General features: G+C 50.2%; 1 protein-coding gene across 11 annotated transcripts in view; it reads left to right on the top strand.

Annotated features, from left to right (window-relative positions):
• CAMK2D (calcium/calmodulin dependent protein kinase II delta) overlaps positions 1-19,887 on the top strand; it is a 195,860-nt gene that overhangs the window by 141,235 nt on the left and 34,738 nt on the right. For all 11 annotated transcript variants that reach the window (XM_019656581.1, XM_019656579.1, XM_019656576.1 and 8 more), the window contains exons 6-11: positions 5,938-6,040; positions 10,421-10,504; positions 16,672-16,766; positions 18,328-18,450; positions 19,209-19,292; positions 19,600-19,642. In XM_019656581.1, the coding sequence (XP_019512126.1) occupies positions 5,938-6,040; positions 10,421-10,504; positions 16,672-16,766; positions 18,328-18,450; positions 19,209-19,292; positions 19,600-19,642 (532 nt within the window). The remainder of the gene's footprint in view (positions 1-5,937; positions 6,041-10,420; positions 10,505-16,671; positions 16,767-18,327; positions 18,451-19,208; positions 19,293-19,599; positions 19,643-19,887) is intronic.

The following is a 19,887-nucleotide window of genomic DNA, read 5'->3' as shown; positions in this document are numbered from 1 at the left end:
GTGAAATTATGATGGGAAAATCATTGTGCCAGCGACATTAAGAATTACTTAAGAAATGGTTCTAAAGTTAGTGAATCAGAAGATTTTTAAAAATCCCACCTGTGGGTCTTCCAGAGCTATGTGGAGTCCGAATCCGTAGGAATAAGAGACCTGGGTGTGTTTCAGGCGTGACATGGAGCAGGGACGATAGACTGGACTGCAAAGTGAAAGCGCCCTGCGTGGGGGTCAGTGAGCCGGCGCCGGCCACGGGCTTCAGAATTGGGGCCCAGAGACGCATCTGCCACGTTTCACTCGGGCCAAATCACGGCAGTCACTCTGGAGTATTTACGATCCATTGTTCCTGACGGCGAGTTACTGGGACTCGGTGTTGGACGTTTGTGAACCAATGATCGGAAATTCAGGTACCAGAGAAGAAGAGGCATTCATCAGACGTTTGTGAGCGCCGGCGAAGGCCCCGCCTGACTCTGGGCGTCAGTTCAGACCAAGCCAAGAGCAGGCCCGGGTGCGTGGAGCCGCCAGGCCGCTGGGCTCAAGTCACTTAAAAGTATGTGGAGAGCAGGTCGGGGCTGCCCTCGCAGAAAGGAGGGCGCACCTCAGACGAGCACTGCATCCAGAAACATAGCAGGTCAGAGAGAGGCTGCAGTGACAAGTGACAACCCTGATGTCACAAGAAGTAAAGGAACCTGGAGCCAGGAGAGCTTCTGTGAACCGTTACAGAAGTAACTCAAAGGCGACCATCACAGAACTGCGCTTTTCCCCACCACTGTATTTCACACAAAGTGGTGAAATTTCCTCAGTTCAGAGTGTATCAGAAACAGTTACTACAGCACTTGATGAACAGCAGTCAGAATAGGAGGGTCCACGCACACAAGGGGACCTTTCGGCAACAGAGAGGCGCCCGTGAACTCCCTGAAGGAGAACGTCACCGTTCCTGAAGCCAGCCTCCTGCAGGGCCTGTCGCTGATGGGGACGCATTCGATGGAGGGAGGGCGTGGGATCGATGGGTGGGTGGGTGGATAAAGAGATTTTAATGGAGGTAATAATTCTGGAGACTTGGGGGGTTTTTTAAAGACTATTTCATAGGAATAAAATTAAATTTATGACCAGAAAGGAAAGGAATTTGTTTTCTGGGGGAATGTATGACACACAGTCAGTAAATTCTTGCTAACCATGGGTAGCAGACATACCAAATTGTGAATTCTACATTTTGAATAATTATAAAATCATAGTTGTTCCACTTTTCTCAGAACCACGTTTAGGTGAAACTTTAAAGAACTTATCATTTATGTATAATTTACATCTAGGTGTTTCAGAAACAAACTATGTTTGTGATAAAATTCAAAATTCATTCAGCCATCCACCTCTTCTTCACGGAGCGCCTTGCGTGTCAGAGGCACGAGGTAAGTGGCGCCTCCTTGTGGTGACTGCTGTTCAGCCAGCCCGACAGTGTGCTGATAATGTGAAAATAAATCAAGACACAGGAATGGAACAGAGTGGTGCTCACGAGCTCGCTCAGGTGCGCATGATGACGGAAACAGTGCCCCTCCTCCCAGGCATCCAGCACGTGCGTCAGCTGGAAACTCCCTGTGCTGAGCACGCAGATTCAGGCTCCCACTCCGTGTGAAAATCAAAGCAGAAACCCCCGTACCACATGCACAGAACAACGCGTGCTACGTGCCTGAGTGAGCTCGATAGTCAAGCTTTTTGATTCATGCACAGACTCATTTAGTGTATTTCTAGGAGCTGCGTTCACACCTCCTTTGGCAAAGCAGAGTGACAGAAAATGCCGAGCCCGGAGTGGTTCGCCTCCCGCTGAAATGCCGAGGCTCTGACAGAGGGAAAAAGCCTAAAGGGGCAGTTTCACTTCTTAAAAATGCACTTCCAAGGGTTTGCAAGAATCAGATAACATGGAATGATAAATAAGTAACGCTGTGTTTATAACCGTCATAAAGAAAAAAGCGTTAGAAAGTAAAACAGGTGAGTTCACTACACATAACCGTCCCTAACGTTTGGGCTTCGCTGCTGGATGGTGGCCCGCACGCCCGTGCAGTGAGCCCTGAGGGCACGCTCACCTCTGCGGAGTCCGTTTCTTAGCCAAGACCGCACTGACTTAGGAGTCTTCGCACGGGCCCACGGGACTGGAGAGAAGCAAGATCAAAACTACGTCTTTTTCCTAAGCTCTCGCCTTGTTTATTTGCATATGGGCAAAGTATTTCTGAGTACTTCCAGTTCTTCTCCAAAGTGTCTACGGAATGGGCTGCCTTTTGAAAATGAGCCATTTTTAGACCATCATGGAGTTTGCTCAGCGCCATGTCTTTGGAAAAAGCAATCAGGAAGCCTGGTTTCAGGTCTTCACTTCATCTTTCTGAACGTCCCTCCCTCACTTTGAAACTTTGACCTGTTTTATCTCCAAGTCCAAAAAGTGAGTCCAGCAACTTGCCTCCGTACTTTGAGATACTCGACCAGGTTCAGGAAAATCTCACATCACAGGGAAGTGGCCGGTGTGCCCATGTGGACACACAGGACAACTTGCCAACAGTTGCTGCTGATCCAGCTGATGTGCTATAAATGGCCATTGACATGGAGACCAGATGTCATGGAAAATCCTGCATCATTAGGAAGCAGTGGGGTGGGAGCGGAGCTGTGTGTGATCACAACTATAGACTCTATTTAAAAACCAACCAGAAAGTGATTGCATTGTAAGACTTCAGAGATAATACATACAGATTGACATAACATACTGCGTCTAGTTTAGGAATGCAGGCATTCCCTCTTTACAAACATCGTCTCAAACACCGTTCTGCACACTGGAAGGACCTCTGCCTGGAAGGTGACAGCTAACCAGGGTGTGTATATCGTCCCATTCGGGGCGCAGAGGCCTGCGCTGAAACCCAATGGGACCTTACAGTTCCATGTGCACTCTCGGGGGGCGTGGTTCATGCTTACGATGTTGACTGGGGAGATGTAGGGACGGATTACTCAGCTCCAAGAACCTGCGGGCTGCCAGGTTCCGCAGAGCTGACAACGTCAGGCCCAGGACACACACCCAGCTGTTCACTCTTCCTGGGTCGTCAGGCTGCCCTTGTCCTTCGCGGTGCTGTGCCCATGTTCAGCCACAGCTGCACTGGAAGGCCTGTGTTGTCATCGCCCTTTCTGATTCATTTTAGAAAATCCAAGCGGCGGAATAGTAGCCACCAAGAGCTCAGTGGAGACGCTTGTTAGGGATGGGCCACCAGTCAGCTGGAGACTCTCCCGTCTCCGCCTGTGGAATGGAGCCACGTGCTACACCCTGTGCGTGGCACTCACAGTTTGACCCCACCTACTTGCCGGTGACCCTGTGTGGTACAACGTAATTTTAAGGTGGTGGCGGTACGAATGGTCCAACTGTATGACGGTGGGCTTATGCAAACTGATGCCTTCTGGAGAGTCGCGTATAAACCAAGCTTGCGTGCGATTCTCAATGTTCCATTAGAGTCGGCCTTGTGATGAAGCTCTTTATAAAGCAGATAATGCTTTAATATTGTCGGGAATCATCCTGGGGTTTTAGGCTCATTCCATAGCTCTGTGTCTTCGGTTTGCCTAAAAGATACCCGTACCATGAAGCCATTTCAGGGCTGTTACCTTGTAAACCCAGGCTGCACCCTTGCAGTTGCCCGGCGTCTTCCTGCCTGTAACTGCAGCTGAACAGCCATCGCGGGTCTGAGGTTAAACACCGATGCGCATGGGTCTGTCACTTCCCGAGTGACCCCTGAGGCCCTGCAGGGAGGCCCTCCAGGTTGCCTCCAGGGTCAGTCTCAGTGTCACTCAGAGGCCGTGCCCAATGGACCCGCAGATGCCCGTCGCCTCTGAGCAGGTGGCGCCTGCTGCTCTAAGGTTGAAGCCCCAGTGCTGCCCCGAGCTCTTTGGTTTAGTGATGAGGCTAGAAGCACATTCAATTTTTTTACGTTTACTCACCGATGACACTGGCATTTGTTCATCAAACTTCGTAACCGCTTGCTTTAAAAGCCCTAAAGTGACTGATTTCCCAAGTGATGGCACTCTTCCTTGAATGCATCTGTTTGGCGAATCAGGGCAGCTATGTGTCAGCAGAGAGCCCTGATGCCTCAGTGCTTTTGAATGTGAAGGTCACAAAGAAATAAACGATTGCTTACAGTTTGACGTGGTTTTTCCAAGTTATTTGTTCCATAAATTAATAGCTGGAAATGACTTCTTGATTGAATGAGAAAAATGTATGAATGGAGTGAGCCATAAATTTTAGTTGCGAAAATAAAACATCAAGTATCAATCATATAACATGTTAGTTAAACACTGTAGTGTATCGATAAATAACCAGAGTTTCAAGTAATTTCAAATGTTAGGTTTTGCTAAAGTTATTTCAGCAAGAATACTTCATATTCGTGAGACCTCTTCATCCCCACATCCAAATGAAACTATCGTGTGTTTAGTGCTGAGGTCATTCGAAATCCCATCAGCCCTAAGCATTACTTTACAGAGGTCTCCACCTTTGCAGTCACAGCTGTCCCACCGTAGGGACAGTGATGAATCTGATGGCAGTGAGCAGGAGCCTGAAGAAGCCGGGGACCCGATTAAAACTTACTTCTTGCAGACTCAGCCTAATTTCTTCCAAGTTCTGGTTATGAGTCTTTTGCTAATTTGCATGGCTGGCTTAATTTATCAATTAAATATTGGTTTAGGCTGTGTCTAGACAAGGTCAAAGCAACCAATAGGATCGACGAATTCAGTAAGAAAAAATAGCCAATTTCATGAAAAAAATATGAAATTCACTGTTAACATCTAAACAAAACCGATTTGATTGAATTTTTCAATTTTCAGACAATTGTTTTGGCTCTTGTAGAGTCCATTGTTCCCCAACTTTTTCCAGTCTGAGACACACCTCCAAATTTGCTGGGTCTCGCTCATCCCAAGGCAAAAAAATTGCTGAACCGCTCTGTCACATGTACCCACACCCAGTGCAGCTGTGCGGTCGCCAGGTGCCTGGGAACAAATAGGCTTCATGAGGCAGCCTCCTCTTCCCGGCCACCGTCCCCTCTGATTTCTGCGTGTCCACACAGGCGGTCCCGGGCAACGCCAGGCTTCGTCCTGGTGCCCGTTGTCGGAGTACCGGTGTGTCTCGAAGGTCTGGTTGGGAAACAGTGGGATAGAAACAGCCTTATTCCAACACTGAGTTATTAGTGCCCAAGGTCCCAAGAAAACAAAAATGCACCTTTCTCTTAGTATTGCAAGATGTAAAAACAAAATATATAAGTCATGCTTTGAATTGCACTCTGAAGATAATGTAAATTATGTTTTAAAAAGCTAACTATAACATTTGGCAAATAGTAGAACTCTCTTTCTGCCTTTAAGAATAAATGGATTCTTAAAGACAGCAATTTTAATGCATAATTCCGAATAAGACTCCAAAATCTGTACAGAAATTGTTAGGAAACTTCAAGAAATCAAAATGCCTACATTTGGGTCCAAACTCTTGAAGCCAACTAGGATTTCATTTGCACAGTTTCATTTGCCAAATGTCGGTAGATTGGTCCAACTCTGTCATCGTTTGCCAAGTTCCCTTCCGCTGGCAGTGTGTGTGCTCCGCCAGGCTGCTAAGTCTGCCTGTGGCCAGGGCTGGAGCGCAGCGGCCCCTGGAAGCATGTGAGCAGGTCAGGACGGGGCTCCCCGCGTTTGGTCTCCCCAAGCGCACCCCGCTTCTGCCCAGCATCTCCCCGTGCGTGATTGCATCTGCCTGGACCTGCACACATGGTCACTTTTCGCCTTTCCAGCCGTCTTTCCCCTGGGGTTTGGGAAGGACCGTCTGGGAGACAGGGCCGTGCACGCCTCTCTGCTTCTTTCTTAATCTTATAAAATGTTGTTAATTTTGAATAGTCACTTAAAACTGGTTCTCACCGCAGTCTTCCTTTTTCTTTCTAAATAAAGCCTGAGAATTTGCTTTTAGCTAGCAAGTCCAAGGGAGCAGCCGTGAAACTGGCAGACTTCGGCCTGGCCATTGAAGTTCAAGGGGACCAGCAGGCGTGGTTTGGTGAGTAGGACCTGGCCTCCTGCCGCCCCGGTCACTCCCGCCCACTTCCGCACAGAGCAAACGCAGAGTTCATCCCACCAGCATGGCGCGTTTGAAGGCGTCGGGCCTTCGTAAGCACTTAATTCTGCTGACATTAAAGGGCACAGAATCAAGAAATAATTGAAGGGAAAATATTACAGGAGAGCAATGACATGCAGACTTTCCTCTTAAAGGATGGGTGAGAAAGTGGGTCCTGTGCTCAGATTTGCTAAGACGGGTGCAGTGCTCAGAGTTCATGCTTTATTCGTGAGGAAGCTGTGATGCTGAAAGCTGCTGTGTAAACGGCAGGCACTTGGAGCACTTGCAGAAAACAGGACGTATCTTTGTGGTTAATATACGTAGATGCACATGATGGGTTTCTCCAAAGTGCCTATTTCCTCAAATTTTGAAATTGCTATATGATGAACTGTGTTTCCTTACAACTAAGGAAGAGAGTAACTCTAAACAAATTTAAATCATAGTGTTTCTAACCAGGCTTATGGGCTGTTTCCATGTTTAGGCTGATAAGTTATTTTACCCACTGACTCCTGCCTGTTTCTGCCGTTTCCCGGCATTAGCCCATTTCTCATGCAGCGTCCAACAGTGTAACCTCTCTGCAAGCCCCCGTCTCATTTCTTTTCTGAGTTTCTGTGTATTGAGGTTAGATAAAACTTTTAAAAGCCTTTACTTCTCACTGCTTTTCCCCTGAACAAGAAGCAGAGAATTCAAAAGGTGCCTGCTTGGGCCCAACACCTGCCCAGAGCCCCTAGCATGCGCCTCGTCCCGATCTGCCCCGCGGGACGGTGATGGCGGCAGCTCCAGTCCCCGTGCCGGCAGCCTAGGCTACGACCTTATTTTATACCACCCGTGCTGGGCCTGACTGACCATCCCCAAGGTCAGTGCTGCCTCTTCCCCTCGGTCCCTCCTTACCCAGCAGATGAACTTAACACCTCCAGACTTGGCATCTGGTTTGTCATGTGTTGACATCCGAATAAGTTTGATCCTGTTAACTGCAAACCAAGGGAGGCAGAACGTGGGACTCTGTGACTGAGCCGCAAAGACGCCCTCCTGTCCTGGGCAAGAGTGCCGCTGACCCAGATACAGAACACACGACAGGGAGCAGCGGGGCTGTCACCAGGGTGGGCAGAGGCGCGGGGCAGACGGCAGGTCCTGCCCTGCAGGTGCTGACACCTCCACCTCGGCCACTGCCTGCCACGAGTGTGACACTGGACAGGCACCTCTGGGGACTGTCGGTGATGGGGTAACAGTGCCACCGCCCTCCCGCGTGAATGAGGGTTTGTTCCCTTGGCCAATAAGGCGATGGAGGCACCAGAGGAGGGCTCGGCTCTCGCAGAAGCCAGCTCACGCTCAAGTGTGAAGCTCGCAGGCGGCACAAGGGAGCCTGTGTCCTGGGGGAGGGTTTGGCGTTTAGAAGCTCCAGGGACGTGGTGACCGTTTCCCGTGAGAGGGACGAAACTGGCTCCTGTTAGGGAATGCCGATCTCAGCGGCAGTGTGGCGGATGGTTAAGGACAGGGAGCCTGAGCATAAGAAACGGTTAGGCTGAGGCAGAATTCATGCTCCACGTGAGGACGGCTTGAACAGAGGAGGACATGGGAGCAAGCCCCAGATGACACACAGGGCCAGGCACTCGGAACGCGGGGCCTGTGTTTGAGGACACGGAAGCTAGAGGTTGGTCCTGTGTAGACAAAGCAGGACCCCGCTGTGTGAGACTTGAGGTCAAGTCTGTGTAGCAGGATGCCAGGAGGGGACTTCGGCTCAGGGCGGGAGGGGGCCTTACGACCAGGGCTGAGGCCGAACCTTGACACTAGCCACGCGCTCGATGTTCCGAGAGTGTGGGCTCCGAGTCCGTGTCCGAGCCCGCGCGGTGCTGTGTCCTCTTCCAACCCCCCAGGCTGTGGGAAGCCACGACTGGTGTGGGGACATCCCGCACTTCTGTCCTGGTTGTCAGGAGGCCGCGTGCCTCGTCCACAGGACGCGCCATGGGGACTGCTCAGTGAGTTTTAAAAACCATCTCGGTGTGAATCTCCATGTCACGGTTCTTTGTCACAGTGACAGCCGCTGAGCGACGCAGTGAGTGGAAGAGTGGATGGCAGGCTTGTGAAAGCGAGAGCATCCAAATAAAATAAACTACACGGTTTCCCAGTTGCGGTGACTCACGTCTTAGAGCAGGCCGGCCCCAGGCGAGCAGTGACATCGGCAGCCGGGGTCCCCTCTCCTGCCCTGTGCGGCGCCCTGAGCGGCTGTGTTGCGTCCTTGTTCGGGACCCGAGGAGAGCAATGACCATTGAGGGGTGCGTTTTAAGTTCTGAGAGAATTCGGCATCTGAAGTGCCCAGCAACGTGGTTTGTGTTGGAGGGCGCACCGGGGCCTGAGCAAGGGGCTGCTCCCGGGGCCGGAGCAGGCGCGCGAGGCGCTGCGTGTGCCGGGCTTCCCCCAGCGGTGGCTCAGGAGGAGGGGCGCGTTTCAGCGTGAAGGACTTGTTTTGATACTTATTCAGTATTATCTGCCATCACAGTCTCATTTTTTTACTCATTAATTTTATCTTTGAAAATGTAACATCAGTGTCGGCGGGGGTGGGCTTTTTATTTTAATAAGAAAAGTGAAACCCTTTCTTTATTATGTGTAATTATGGCAGAGCTTCAGGCTTTTAAATAATTTTATTTTAATGAAATAAGATGTTTATTACAAATAAAAAAAATTAAGTTTTGCTAGACATTATAGAAGCTTCTTATTGGGTTTGATTTTTTTTTGGGGGGGGTCATTTTTAAGTCCAAATAGTTGTTTTTCCCCCGTTCCTGCTTTCTTCCTGGCCCCGACCTAGGGACCCTGGGATGCTTGGTGACACCTTGTGTCACTAGACTTGGTCAGGTGGCTGGAGCGTTTACCACAGAGACAGGGCCACACGCAGCCCGTCCGTCACTTCTGCGTACTGCGCGTTTCCAGTTCTCGTAGCTGCTGGGAGACAGGATACCTGCCACGGTCCTGTTTCACGGAAGGCTGGCTCTATTGGTTGCTAGTAGGTCTTTTTAAGCAATAGTCAGGGTTTTTTAATGGCAACGCGTTGCATTGGCTACAGTAAGTGATTCTGTTTTCTCTGGGTTCCGCTTCCCTTGTTGGCTTTTAGGAGGAGAAAATCTTGCTGCCTCTGAGGAAGGATGGCTTTCGTCATTCCTCACGGGTAGCAAGGATCGTGATGAGCTCAATTCTCACGCGTTGAATCGGCTGAAGAAGGGGGGGCCTCGGTATCCCTGGGTCCAGAGAGCTCAGGGGTGCGCCAGTTCGTGACGTGCCCGCATTTGGACATGTGCTCGTGTTTTTAGGGAGTAGGGCCCCCTCCGGCCCCACCCCGGCCGCTGAAATGACCATGGAGCCTAATGAGAGTGAACGTGCTGGGGTTCTTGTGGTGTTTGTCCCCAGAAGAGGTTTCTAATGACTTACATTAAAATGGTGCTGTCCGTCTGACACAGACCTACTTCCCTCTTGTCCCCTGAGGTGAAATGTCGTATCAGTGTCAAGGTCCTAGCCTGCCTTCAGGTCCCCGTTTCGTTTCTCTGCAGCTGAGGCCTGAGGCCTGTGGGCGGGGCCTGTGAACTGAGCGACAAAAGATTGATTGACAGGAGGAAAGCACACTTATTTTATGTGGTGTCAACACTTTAATTTTTATGTGCGCACAGAGGCCTTTCTAGAAAAGAAATGAAAACCCAGAGAGAGACGAGAACAGGGCCTTACCTTCCGTTTTAACAGTGATGAACAGAGAGACAACAACGGAAAAAGAGAGAGGTTTGGGCGGGGGCCGTGAGTCCTGGGGACGTGACTGGGGGACCGGTGGGGACGGTCGGGGAGAGGACGCGTTTCGGTGGGTTTGTCTGTACCACCTCCTCTCGGATGTTCTCCCCTCCTGCTGGAGGGGGGCACGGTTCTCACAGGACATGTCTCCTGCTTTGGGGTAGAAAGGGGGCCTCGAGGGGTCTTTCCTGCACCTGCTGTGTCTCAGGTGTCTTGGGCCCGCACGCCGTGGTGGTGCGTTGGGTGGCGGTTCCCCGTCCCCTTCACACAGGTGACAGGGTGAGGACAGCTAACGGGAGGCCTGGCGTGGGCCCGACGGCAGTACTGGGGTCTGGCCTGGTGTCTGCACAGGCCACGGACTGTTTTCTAAGCTACGGACCAGGACAGACCAGTGTCTGTGCTGCCGTAAAGCAGCCTCCATTATTTCAGTCTCCAAGAGCCTTGTCCTGTGGGACAAACGTCGGCAGACGAAGCAGCGCAGACGAAGGGCTCTCCCTGCTCCTGCGCCCACAGCGTCCTGGCATGCGCCCTGACTCCGCTCTCTGTCTCCCTCAGGTTTCGCTGGCACGCCCGGCTACCTCTCTCCGGAAGTGCTACGGAAAGACCCTTACGGGAAGCCGGTGGACATGTGGGCATGTGGTAAGGAAGCACGCTTTTCTGCACCTTTTCTAGAGCAGCTTTTTTCCGTTGGAAGCTGATGTGACACAGAGGGGTGGTTCTCAAACTGAGTGACACCAGGGCCACCCGGAGGGAGGTGGGGGCACTGACTCCTGTCTGTGGCTGAGCAGGTCGGACTCTCCCACAAGCTCCCAGGAAATGCAAATACTGCTGGTCCCGGCAGCACGTCCCCAGTCGCCCTCTCTGTGCTGCTGGCCTGTCCTAGTCCGAGCAGCCCGCACACGGAGCGTGTTTGCACAGGGCGCTCAGCAGGGCTCAAGTGGAAACGGTGCCCCTTAGAAAGGTGTGAAACTGATGCCCCTGTGGAGACTGACCTTGACCTAGGCCGTCACCACAGCTCTGCTCCAACACGTGTCCTGCACCGCGCAGGGCTGTGTGACGGGCTCCTGGCTGCTAACACGGCAGGATGCTCTGGACCGTCCCTTCCTGGGCTGTGGCCACAGAGCGGTCCTGAGGCTCCCGACAGAGTCACTGCTTCCATCCCAGACAGTGCGGCGCCGTGCTGCACACGGGCTCTGTGGCCGTGGCTGTTTGTCATAGGCCTGGAGGACTTGATAAAAAACTTTGATTCTGAACCTAACTTTAGATTTGGTTTTATTTAAAAGCATAAATAAACTCTCAATTATAGTTGACATACAATATTATTCAACATCAGCTTGGGATGTACAATGCAAGGGATTAGACAGCATAAATGGGTAACTACAATATTGCCTCAGGGATATGAAAGACAGTTCGGGGATTATAATAATGTTGTAAATATTTTGTAGATGTCAGATGGTCACATGTCTTGTTAGGGAGACCACTTCATGGATGGAGTAGAGGCTTGTTTGCTAACCTTTTTAACTACTGGCTATTTTGTAATAATGGGATCTCACATCCATGAAGTGTGAGGTAGCTTATTGGACGGGGCTCTAACTTTTTCTTGACTGGAAGAGGGGAAAATGAAGGAAGAAAAAAGCTGTTTTTCTCCTTGTTGTCTGAGAATATGACTCTCAAAAACTGTAAATAAATATTGAATGGATGGGTGGATGGATGGTAGGTATGATATGGATGGATGGATGGATGGATGGATGGATGGATGGATGGATGGATGGACTGATGGGTAGGTATTGTATGTACACTTGAGAACATATGTGTGCACACATGCACACACACACACTCACACAGATCTCACGAGTGACTCTTTAGAGACTTAGAGCCAACAGGTGCCTCATGGACTCCAGCCCGCTTTGCCATGGACAGAGCCGCCATTACCTTTGCTCAGTTTCAGCCTTTCCTCTGCCTTTTTCACAGTTTCCTACAAACAGCCGCACCCCTTCGTGCTGAGCCCCGCCCCAGTGAAGCGTGTTCCGTATATGCTGCCACCTGCCATGCTCTCTAGAGATTGTGTGGCATCTTCTAATTGTGCCTAGAAGTGCGCTTGGGGTCACACACCAACGACAGCAATGTTTTAGATAGTCTAATACTACATATTTGGGGAGGCGAGCCCCACTGCCCACTGCTAGAAGCATCGTCATAGATTCTTCTGCCTTTCGTTACATGTCTAGGTCACTGCTGTGTTTGGGACATTGTTTTACCCTTTTGCTCTGTGTCACCTCAGATGACACGAAAGGCACATTGAATTCACTTGAACTATAAGGCGGTGTCCCCTTCCTCACCCTGCTGTAAGACCCCCCCCCAGAGCGATGCACAGCCTGCCGGTGGCGCTCGCCCTGGGGTGTGTCTGAGGGAGACAGCCATTCGTCACACTAGCTCTTGCCATTGTGTGACTCCTCCTTTTCAAGGCTGGAGGTCAGGTGGCAGGTAGACACACCCAGGTGACAGGGAGCTCCGAGGGGCCGTGGAGCAGCCTGGAGGCCCTTCTCTGTGAGCTGAGCTGGGAGCACTCCTCACGGAACATTGTCTTCCTGCAGTTGATACAGAGAGTGAAGGATGACATTGGAACAGTGGCTAAAGGGAGCCTTACATGATTTTATTAGAAATAGGCCTCTCTCTGTACACAGAAACCTCAGGTACTTACTGCTACTGCCTTGCTTTTTTAACACAGAAAATAGTGTGACCTGTTCTCGGTCTTTGAAAGCAACTCATCCATTACTGGAAAGTAAATAATAGATGTTACCAAAGCGAGAACATAGCCTGTGTTCTGCCATTAGCAACAGTAAATTGGTTTTGATGGCTTTCTTATACGTATAGCTATTTCCGTAATTCCCTACTAGGGTGGGCAAGTGCTGTTTATTGATGTCACTGAATCACTGGCTTTTAACAGGACTTCCTTCTGCATCCTGGCTTAAAAAATAATAAATGCAAGCCTGTAAACATAGCACACGCGCGCACACACACACACGCGCGCGCGTGCACATGCACACACACGCACGCACGCGCGCGCACACATGCACACACCTTACTACTTCTCTACCTGAATTAGGCATCGCTCAGATCAGGTATGAGTGACAATAACTTAAGACTGTCACAGAATACCATGATGTTTGCGGGACCCTTGGAGTGTTATGGGACATTTACTGCACGGTCACTTCAGGTTCAGCATCTATGTGGTTTCTGGGCCTACACCTTTCATGGTTCTGCTGGGGTGAGTCAGCACTAGTGCTTTTTAACAAAGCCTTTCCCATTTTGAAGGCTGAAGCCTCCTGCACAGCTTGTTTGTTACCCGTCCTGGGATGCCTGTCCCTGGCCCGTCCCAGACATGCTCCCAGGGTAGTGCTGTGCGCCACCCTCTGTGACACGTGTCCTCAGCAATCTTCCCGCCCCAGGTACAGTGTCTCCCACTGGCCTCAGACTCGGTACCTAAATACAGCGTCACATCTCCCGAGATGGTTTTCACACTGTGGGCCCTGGGCCATGTGCTTCAGAGTGACCAGCTTATCAAACATGCACCTTTCTGGACGCCACCAGAGAACCACTGTGTGAGAGTCTCAGGTGTGCGCGTCGCACAGTCTTGCCAGGTGACGGGTGCCACAGCGCTGAGCGCTGGACGCAGCTGGTTGCTGGTTACGCAAGGGCAGTGGGCGTTAGGGTCTCCTCAGCGTAGCACAGGCTGCAGGCAGCCGTCACAGACATCTTGGCCAGACGGTTGGATCTTTCACCCTGGGGGTGATGACATTTATCATTATTTCATAACCTATCACCAGGAGACCTCTTTAAAAACAATCAGTTTCTGGCTTCTCTAAAGTCAGGAAGAAGAAATATGAAGGTGCTTCTGCTGAGATGTAGCAGCTGCGCCTGTCAGACGGGCCGACGTGTCACACCCACGCGGCACCACGCGGGCACCCACCCTGCCTGGTGCCCGAGGGCTGGCGCGTGGCGCCCCTGCTACACGTGCAGGCCGGTCCCAGCATCTGAAGACTAGCTCCTGTCGTGTCTTTGTTCGCCCCTCGGTGGCCCGAGCCGCAGTGTCAGCTGAGCGCGCCCCTGGTGCAGTGTGTGGGGATGTCGTGGTCTCTGGTTCTGCGAAAGCAGCCAAGCACCACGATCCCCCACCCGCCACCCGCCAGCCGTCCCTTCCCGGCCCCGGGCCCTCCCCGCCCGCCCTCTGCACGTCTTGCTAGATTGTTCCATTAGCTTCCCGCTGACGTCCCTGGTTTTCAAAATTGTCCCTTCATCTCACCTTTCATAAGAACGGCCTTCAGACTCCCTTATATAATCATTATCATGATTATAGCTTTAACCGTTTTCCTAACTAGCTTTTATTAAAAGCTCTTTGGTAATGTGGTCTTTCTAATCAGGAATTAGGGCCTCTTGACTGATATAATCAGACATCCCTCACGTCTCCCAAGCACAGGTATGTACTTAACATCATGAAAACTAGTTTTAGCTTCCGTTACTAAAGGTTGTGTGAAGCTGACTGTGTCAAGCAGTCTTTTAACATTTTGTTCTGGAAAAGCAGCAACATACCACGAACTGAGGGCTGACCTCACTCCACCGGCACCCCTCCACTCACCCAGGCCGTTTCAGTCACGTCCAAAGATCCTGTCAGCACATCGGTGAATAGCCTAATGTGTATTACTTTTAATAGCAATACTTGAAAATTTCATGCAATAATAATGGCTTACAGTCACCCAGTATCCAGCAATGTTTGCAGTTTGCTCTCTGGCCTTGCAGTTCCGTCCTTAGCTCGGTCCCCGGGGCCTCCTCCCTGGTAGGCCCCCCGCCCTTTCTTTGTTGGGGAAGCCGTGGTCCCCCAGCAGCCTCACAGCGACGTCACTCTGAGGAGCCAGGTCTCGTGTGGGAGCCAGTTCCGAGACCCACAGGAGGCGCGCAGGGCGGCCCAGGGCTGTCTGGTCACACGGAAAGAGGAAGATGAAAGGCCGCTGAGTTTGTGTTAATGGGTTCGGGGGCCAATGTGAAGAGGCTTCTACTGGTTAAAGGCGGGACACTTAGAGGACAACTAAGGAAAAGCACTGATGGGCTCCAGCATTTCAAGTGTTTAAATGCATGGCATTATAATGACAAAACACAACAGAAACCTTAAGCTTCGGGAGACACTCGGGAACCAACGCGTTATTTTGAAAACTGGCCAACAAAGGGCCAGTTACCCCGCCTTCCTGCATGAGCTGTACTCAGGGTAGCCAAACAGTCCGTGAAGTAAATCATCCTTAAAGAAGGTCTGATGGGATTAGAGCACCAGTTTCCAGCCCTGATGAGACGCCTGCAGCGCCCGTCGGAGGCCAGCGTCTCCGCTGGGAGCCTTTCTAGCAGCCTCACTCCCTAGGCTCATCAGAGAAATGTCCAGAGTCGGCGCAGCTGCTCTTTCCAAAGCCCCTCCCCTTCACCAGTAACTGAGGGCCGGCCGTGGCGATGGCCTCTTTCTGCGCGGAAACCCCGATGGCGCCCACCACTGTCGCCACCAGCTGCGTCTGTGACACCAGATAGTAAAAGGGATTGAAAGTGAGTGAGTGCACGTGAGTCTCTAACAGTGAAAAATGGAAAATCTTCCGTGTTGTGGAGATGAGGTACTAGTATAATGCGATTTTCTCCATGATCCCTTTTTTTTTTTCCTTTTCACCTGCGCTGTGACGAAGTAGCTGATTTGAAGGCCTCAGTGGGTCATTATTAAGGATTTTCGTTTGAAGTGTTTACTCAGGTGTGTGTCAGACGGCTGTGCAAGTTTAGGGGGCTAAACCACAGTTTAAAAGCCGTTTTAGCTGCAGCAGTGTTGGACGGTGGGCGATGCGGGAGCAGGGCTAGCTTGCCCTGAGAAGACGAGGGGAGGGGACCCCGGGACCAGCTCTGCTCAGGGAGCAGGGAGCCCCAGGGCACCGAGGCGGAGGCCACCTGGCCTAAGGGAAAGCCAGCGGGAGATGCCAGAGCGGACCTTCGTCCCAGACACCGAACTGGGGAAGAAACTGAAGACCTGCATGGGGCAAAGATGTTTTTCAAAAGTAGAGGACGGGAGACACGGGGGTACCAGAAGCAATCTCACAGCAAGTTCAAGACGAAACAAAATTGTTTCAGTGAAAGTTAAAGCAGACACTTGTTGTGAATAGTTACATACTTAACCATATCAGGTTGTATGACAGCTGAGTATTTCTTTCCTTGAGTTTCGTGTGCAGTTCCGTCCCCTATAATGTGTTCTTTTGTACAATACTGGTCTCACAGTTTCATTGAAAAGCTCTGTGGTTGAAGGCTAAGATCACTGAAGAGAGAAGAATTTTCACCCCCTTACTTGTTGTCCACACCCCCAGAAGCCCTGGCTGCTCAGAGCATGAATTTATGGCCAAGTCACTGCCGCTCAACAAACTGTCAGAATTCGAAGCACAGTGACTAACGGAATAAATAACACACATTGTTTTCAATGCCAGCCACCAATGAATAATATCACAGAGGCTCTAAGGAGAGAGGTGTGTGGAGAGGTCGCCTGAGGGAAGAGTCAGGGACGGGAGGCCAAAGCGTGTGTGGCCTGGGCTGCCAGGTGTCACCGGCATTACCTGCGCTGCTAGCACCCCCACACACCCCCCTGCCCGCAGGGCCTCGGAGCGGACAGACATGTCCTCCCGGGTTCCCAGCAGCCCGGTCATCTCTCCTGGGACGTGTGTCACCTGGTGCCCTGCCATCTGCCGCAGAAGCTCCCGGCCGTCCATGTGCCTCACCCTGTGTGTGCTTGTCCCTTACAGGTGTCATTCTCTACATCCTTCTGGTGGGGTACCCGCCCTTCTGGGATGAGGACCAGCACAGACTCTACCAGCAGATCAAGGCCGGAGCCTATGACGTATGTGGCGTTGGCGCGCTGTGCTGGGGCTTGTGTTCTGTGTGCTGACCGCTGGCTCAGCCGTCCTTTTCAGCAGTTTCCTGTATTACTTGCCTCTCTTTTAGGGGAAGGGAGGTAAACTAAGAAATGCACACGTGGGTCTGTCTGTATCTCCTTCCAGCTCACTGTCTGCTGAGACTGACAAGAAAAGAGGGACGTGTCTGAGGAGGGGCCTTGCTTGTCCAAACGCTGGGATCTTAGTGCATTTTAACACACACGGAAAGTGAAAGATGTGCGCTTTAGAGATGATTAGTCTAATTACATCCCAAAGGCGTATCACGTAATTTTAGATGGTATGCCAGCGGAACCTTGCAGTGACCCCGTATCAAATAGAACATTGTTCTGTGTGTCAGTTTTGACTTGTTTTGTGTGTTGTTTACATAATGGGCTTCTTTGCAACATTTCATTTGAAGGAGTTTCACAATTGAAAAATATTTGAAAATTGCAATCCCAATACATTTTATTTACAGTTAGAATTATTTGCAGGTAGGCTTACACAATCACACACACACACACACACAAATCGAGCTCTAAGCCTGAAGAGTGAGTCTTTCTCTATTTTCTCTTCATGGCTGAGCTTTGTGCTCGTCGACGGAGTGTCTGTCTCTCCGTTGGTAAATGTTACCGGAAACACGTTCTGCCCCCTCCCCTGGCCTCACCTCGCCCAGCCCTCCTGAAGTCAGGTGCAGGGTCTGGAGACGCTTCCCGTGCGTTTCTAAGGGGTGACAAGGCCACACTGGGCCACCTCTGTACGCAAAGTCCATGTCGAGTTGAGAGGAGTTCATATAAAAAGTGTGAATTGTATCCTGTCATGCCTCATGAACTCCCCAGTGCCTTCCTGTTAAAATGTTCTGTTTAGGGGGATGTGTGTGTCACAAGAGTTTAAAATATGTCTTATTTAAAGGACACTTGGAATAAATAGCTTAATTATAAAGTTATTAATGTACAAATGGATTTTTAATACAAGTTCTGAGAGTTGGTTACCTTCATGACCTTGGCTTGGCGACATTTGTAATTGAGTACTTTTTTTTTAGAAATAGTATTTTAATATCTGTACAAAGAAAGGAAAACTGCGTGTCATGAACTGGCATCTGTATTATTACCATGGATGCTAGAAAATGAATTCTCTTTGGTGACTTCTCAGCTTTATGGATTTTTGCAAATAATTATGGGGAAAATGGCATAAAATTTTATTTTCAGATTAAAGCAGAGATGCTTTGAGAGGACTAGAAGATTCTTAAGGTTTTTTTTTCTGAATTGTAAAGTGTATTCACTAGATATAATATGCAAGCAATTTAGCATGTGTGCTTCTCCTTTATCAGTTACTCTTCATATTATATGTAGATATATGCATGGGGACATATTTATCTACATCACTTTATGTCGATAAAATTGAACTCATACAGAAAGTAAATTAGTGAAGAAATTCACTACTTAAGGAAATGATTAGTATGTTTGGCTATTCCCCATTTGACTGAGTGTATCTATTTTTTAAATGCTTTATAAATTTATATTTCTGAAGTTTCCATCACCGGAGTGGGACACAGTGACTCCTGAGGCCAAAGATCTCATCAACAAGATGCTCACCATCAACCCTGCCAAGCGGATCACAGCCTCCGAGGCCCTGAAGCACCCATGGATCTGCGTAAGTGACGCTCGCCAAAGGCCCCGGGCACTAGTGTGGAAAGTGGACTTGCCTTTAAAATTTCTTTCATGCATTTAAAATAATCTTTGCAGAACAAGGTGAAGTGAAGGAATGAATGAATGTTGACGCCAGGTGTTTAACAAGGTTGATTTCGTAATGGTTGAAAACACATGTCAGGTAGCAAAATCTGGTTGACACAGATTGCTAAATAAATATTGCCCATAGTAACACAAGGACTGAGTATCCACCTACCAACTGTTGTAATACTCAGGCACAGAAGTTAAGAAAAGGATGCCAAGGTCAAGTATTTCCCAGGAGAAAAGATCCGACAAGGCTCATTATTTATCATTCGGCAGCTTTAGAAGCTGGGAGGAAGTTTTAGTTGCAGGAAAGAAGGGCCAAGGAGACTGCGTGTTCTCTACATGTGCTAAGAAAATAGTGTGAACTTGGGAGGAACGTAGAGATTTCAGTAAATTTCAGGTGTTAGGGCGATAAGTAAACCCATGACAGTCTAGTAGAAATACGATTAAAGACATATTGTCACAAAGATAATTTGGGAAACTATTGATATTATCTGTGTGCTTTCTATAGATAGATGGTGCATCTTTGTCACAAACAGCCTTGGCAAAGTCGGTCTTTCCTCGTTAGGGAACTTCTGCAATTGCACACTTGCAAGCTCATCGTGTGGGTACTTGAGGATACTGTTAAGCTTAGTATGTTTTAAACCCCAAGTTAAGTCTCTCTTTCTCCTCTGCCAGCAACGGTCCACGGTGGCTTCCATGATGCACAGACAGGAGACGGTCGACTGCTTGAAGAAGTTCAACGCCAGGAGAAAACTGAAGGTGAGCCGTGGCACACCTGTGGGAGGGGTGACGTGGCCGAGTGAGAACTGAGGCTGTGACCTAGCAAAGGTCACAAGAGTCTCGACTCAGCTGTCTGCTCCTGGGCCTGGGGGCGTGGGGCGCACCCTGGAGGAACCGCAGGGTGGGGGCAGCTGGGCCAGGTGGTCAGGGCACCGGCCACTGTCGGGGGGCTGCTACTCTCAGGAAACGGAAGCCCCTGACCACAGGCGAGGCTGGGAGGTCTGTGGCCGAGGACCGCGAGTCCGTCAGGCAGCGGGACCTCTGCTTGTTCTTGTCTCTCTGGCAGGGCGCCATCTTGACGACCATGCTTGCCACCAGGAACTTCTCAGGTACGTGCGTTAAGCCCCTGCTCCCTGTCTTCTGTTCCCTCTTTGGAATTGAGAGCAATTAAGGATGAGAACAGCACTGTCGTTTTGTTCAGGGAGGGCAGGGTATGGCGTAGACGCAGTCAGATGACCAGCCGCCTTCGGCAGGGCCACCCTATGGGCACCCACTAGGGACAGAAGTGCTCACGTCATGGGCTCAGCATCTCCAGCCCAGAATTATAACTGATATTTCATAAATAATGATGAAT

Source organism: Hipposideros armiger, unplaced genomic scaffold, assembly GCF_001890085.2.
Source record: "Hipposideros armiger isolate ML-2016 unplaced genomic scaffold, ASM189008v1 scaffold_262, whole genome shotgun sequence".
Classification (NCBI taxonomy): domain Eukaryota; kingdom Metazoa; phylum Chordata; class Mammalia; order Chiroptera; family Hipposideridae; genus Hipposideros; species Hipposideros armiger.
This window is presented reverse-complemented; position numbering and strand designations above follow the sequence as displayed.